Source organism: Rhagoletis zephyria, unplaced genomic scaffold (assembly GCF_001687245.7).
Source record: "Rhagoletis zephyria isolate East Lansing unplaced genomic scaffold, Rhagoletis_zephyria_1.1 Rzeph_scaffold_00152, whole genome shotgun sequence".
In the NCBI taxonomy this organism is placed as follows: domain Eukaryota; kingdom Metazoa; phylum Arthropoda; class Insecta; order Diptera; family Tephritidae; genus Rhagoletis; species Rhagoletis zephyria.
The window spans coordinates 384,616-389,296 of NW_016157236.1; the positions used below are offsets into that span (position 1 = coordinate 384,616).

At 40.2% G+C, this 4,681-nt stretch overlaps 1 protein-coding gene across 1 annotated transcript; it reads left to right on the forward strand.

The window, feature by feature from the left end:
• The first annotated feature begins 1,602 nt into the window (after positions 1-1,602).
• On the forward strand, positions 1,603-2,123 carry LOC108383104 (transcriptional regulatory protein AlgP-like). The gene is given in 2 exon segments (XM_017639492.1): positions 1,603-1,749; positions 1,752-2,123. Coding segments are annotated over 2 exon segments (519 nt in total).
• The last annotated feature ends 2,558 nt before the right edge of the window (positions 2,124-4,681 follow it).

The window sequence follows — 4,681 nt, forward strand, 5'->3', positions numbered from 1 at the left end:
TTTGCGCGGCGATCGGATGTCTTGTTAGGCCCTTTAAATGGAATTGCGCAGGAGTTTAGTACGTATGTATATCAACTCGGTGCGTAACATTCCTGATATGTACTCAGTGTCTAGTTGGCTGTTTTCAATTAGGAAGCGACCAACTAAAGCCGTGTCTGTCAGTGAATAAAAAATACGACAAATTTTGTCGCGACAGCACATTGTGAGCGAGCATAAGAAGTTGTGGTCTACGGCTGAGATTTCAAACTAGGACGGAAATAGTAGAGCAAACAGTAGTTATAGTTCTTCTCTTTTATAAAAGCTGCTTTTTAACTATGAAGTACCGACGGCACTAAGAAAACGAGCTGTGCGGAATATATGCGGGGTTTTTTCCGAACAGATTTTTTTTCCTGCGCCTGATATTAACGTCATTTTTCATCTTTTCCTCAAAGAAAAACAATGATTCGCCATAGAATTCTACTTAGCCTTAAGGTCTGATTATGCATACTTCGCATAACTTCGCACAACCATTTGTACCAGTGCAATAAAGATGCAACTTAAGAAAATATGAAGCAAAATCTAAACTCAACAGATTGCTAAGTTTTTAAATGTTCTGCTAATTTCTGGGTAATGGAATAGAAACAAAATACGTGCAAAGTACATACGAAATTACAGTTTGAAGTTTATGCGAAGTTGTGCGAAGTTATGCGAAGTGTGCATAATCAGACCAATAGCTTCCTCCAGCGAATGGCAAAATTGTGCAAAGTCAGCTTAAAATTTCAAATACCAACTTATTTTGCTGCGCTGCTTTCACTTCAGTTTAGCCGGTTCTGCCGTGAAATCCGTGCACCGTATAAGCGTTTTGCAAGACTAAGGCCAAAATCACACAATTGGTGCATTTGTACAGATCTTTTTCGAAAGTTGGGTTAGGTAAGCAAACTACCCATTTAGAAACAACTACGCTGTCCATTGTGACGCCCTTAAGAGGAGAGGGGAAAAGGTCGCAGGGAGGCCGGGAGGTAAGGGGAGGCTAAAGAAAGAGGGGGTAGTTAAAGGAGGAGCAAGGGTCATCGATGATGTTCAGCTTTACGGCATGATTACCTATCACGCAATGACCAGTTAGCAATCCCACTAATAGTGAGAGGTGTATCTTGCTCCCGAAACCACCCCGGTCTACACGTGGCCAGAATAATTTAGCCTCCTTGCATTCCAAGGTCTTCGCTAGCGCTCGCTGATTAAATGCTCATCTGTCCAGAATCAGTACACACGATTTCGCTGTGGCCTATAACCCAAATATGCTTAAAAGCGAAGTAACCTGATGCGGTCAATAAGGAAGTCAAACACTCCTTCACCATTCTCGAACGCATCGTCTAGGAGACAAGCTTTGAGTCAGCTTTGACCTGTCAGTAAATAAGTTTACAGAACCCCGATTCCCAATACTGCAGGCCTCCTAGTCCTCTCTCGCTGGAATGTGGGTGGTTAAAGATCAATAAATTAAAAAAAGTTTATAGCGCAATAAAAATTTTTCTTGAAGGAGGTGAAGATGCAGAGCAGCAATGTTTTATACAGCAATCAAGCTTCGTTTCGCAGCAAACGGCACCATATATCTTTTTTTTCGTATTAATGGCACCCAAAAAGCCTGCCGAGAAATCCGTCAAACCCGGCGACAAGAAGCCATCGGCAACTTCAGCTGGCTCTGCTTCAGCTGCAAAGCCTGCTGCTACCAAGAAAACTGTACCCGGCAAGAAGCCTGCTGCTTCCCCAGCTGGTCGTGTCAAAAGCCTGTAGCTAAGAAAGCAGCGCCTGCCAAAAAGCTCGCCACCAATTTCAAGCCAAAGGTTAAGGATGCTAAGAAGAAGGCTGCCGCTGGCAAGAAGGCACAATCACTCTTGGCTAAATTTTCTGCGAAGGCTCGCGCCGCCGCGAAGGGCAAGAAAGTCGCCGCTAAGCCCGGTGCTAAAGTGCAAAAGGGTACGGCAAAGGCTAAGGCTATTGCTTTATTGAAGGCCAAGAAAGTTCAAACTAAGATTGTGAAGGGTGCTTTTGGTACACGCACACCCAAGGTGCGCACCAACGTGTACTTTCGTCGGCCAAAGACTCTGGTGTTGCCACGCCGAACAGTGGACCAAAAAAGGTTGCTGTGAACAAATCAATTTTGAGAGCCCAAATAGTTTAGGAAGAGCCAGCATGAAACTATACAAGCAAGCAAATGAATGTATAGAATTGATAACAACAACCACGCTGTCAAGTATAAATAGCGGCAAATCAGCTGCACTTGATAGCAGTAGGTTAAATAAGGAAAATGAATTAGCAACACAAGTTTATGGGGCGTGCATAGCTCAGTGGTTAACGCTTCTGACTTTGCAAACCGATGACGCGGGTTTGATCCCTGCTGAAAGTCTAGAAAAAAGAAGTCTGATGAGGAGATGTGGTTATCTCCGAAATAGCTCCTATAACTTCTACTGCTTAGACCTTGCTGTTTTTTCCATTTCTCCTAATAGTATAATCGTGGTGCAAAGCTCAATAAGAATATTAAAATTAAATGTTAATAGACCACAATGACATTGTAAATTTTTATACCCGAGCGCACTTGTGCACAACTTTGTTCACATAACGGTTGTTTGTAAAAGGCAAAACGAATCGAGATAGATATAGACAAATGTATACATAAATGATCAGGATCAAAAGATAAATCGATTAAGCGGTGACTGTCTGTCCGTCCGCCCGTCCGTCCGTCCGTCCGTCTGTGCACACGATAACTCGAGTAAAAATTGAGATATCTTAACGAAACTTGGTATGTGCACTTCTTTCGGGCGTAGGACAGATGGTATTGAAAATGGGCAAAATCGGACAATAACCACGCCTACCTCCAATATAACGGTAATTTTCAGAAATACGAAACCTGCGATATTTTAGTAACTACTGAAGACTATTCACTCAAGATTGATATTTACAATAAGTTTTAGACAAAAAATAAGAATATTATAAATTTTTGGAAAATGGGCGTAGCCACGCCCACTTATGGTTACATGTATATATCTTGGTAACCGCTGCACCAATTTCTTCCAAACTTGGCACAGTTGTTAACCTTGGTATAACATACGAATCACATATATGTATCTTGGTAGCCGTTCTACCAATTTGTACCAAACTCGGTGTGGTTATTGTCCTTGCCACATAGAAGCAAAACGTTGAAAATTATTGAAATCGAACTAAAATTACGGCCGCTCTTCATATAACAGTAAATTTCAGAAATGCTTGAAACTTCAATATTTCGAAATTTAATGACGCTAATTTACTCAAAATGGATACACCCCGGTTTACCATGTAGCGGTAGCTTTCGGAAAGGTGAAAAACATACATTTAATACTTGCGCCGGGTATTTAATGTTCGGCTCCGCCCGAACTTAGACTTTCTTACTTGCTTAATCCTGCAATAGAAGATCCCAATTTGTTTATGATGACAGAATAAGAATGCGAAGAAATATTGGATGAGCAAAGCCTTTTGGTTAAACCTTGCCCAAGCGAACCGTACGTGTAACGTGGCCAGTGTTTTGTGTATCGTTACCAGTGCCCAAATTGTATGAGTAAAAATGGTCAAAAACCTAAAATTTACAACAATTGAGTATGCAGATGTCCACCTGCATTCATTGTAGATGACACACCGAAAAACTACCAATATTCGTTCACCCATTTCGTAGAAATTTCAAACTTTTTGTCACAACCCATCATTGAACTTCCAAATAGGGTAACATAGTCCGGGCATATTCGAATGCTTATAACCTTGAAATGATGATTAACATGATGAAATGATTTATTAACACCTTTCTTTTACAGATACATAGATTTGGCCATGCCTAACCATATCACCTAAAAAGCTCAGTTGGTTTTGTGTTATTTAATGGACAATTGATTCATATTGAAGAAATAAAATTATAGTTTAAAAAACTAAAACCTCCCTATGATAATTGCCATTCGTACTGTCATCAGGTATGTAACTTGGGAATAGAAATCGTTGCATCTCTTAGGCGCAACAATATTACATAGTTAAAGTTATTACATAGTCCCGAGTTAATAAAAGGAAGGTAATAAAAATGCGTACGACTGTAACGTAGCCAGTCAAATAATCGACCATATGTATATTGCATTTCTGTAGAACAACGATTCTCACCCATTTTGAAATTGCCACCAACTATGCTGTAGTTTCTAGGAAAAATTTACTGTAAAACCGGATCATTGTTGCCGCCAGGGAGTGAAGAGCAAAAAGTTCTTGAAATTTATTTCGTTTTCCGATTAACCGTGCTACGAAATGCTGCACAATTTGGGAATTTCAAGAACTTCTTTACGGACATAAAACTTTCGTTAGTTTATTTAAAGCGGCAAATGACCACTAAATCACGTAATTGCTGCTGTGCGTAAACTTTATCACATTAAGTTAGCCAAGGTCAATATTTTGGTGAGAATATTTACTGATTTATCGAAGATTTTGTATTTCTATAAATTACCGTTATATGAGATGTGGGCGTGGTTATTGTCCGATTTTAAAAATTTTCGGCCATTTGATATGGTGTACCAAGGCCAACAACTGTGCCAAGTGAGGCAGAAATTGGTGTAGCGGTTACCAAGTTATACACATGTAACCGTAAGTGGGCGTGGCTACGCCCATTTTCCAAAAATTTATATTATTACTAGCAATTACCCGG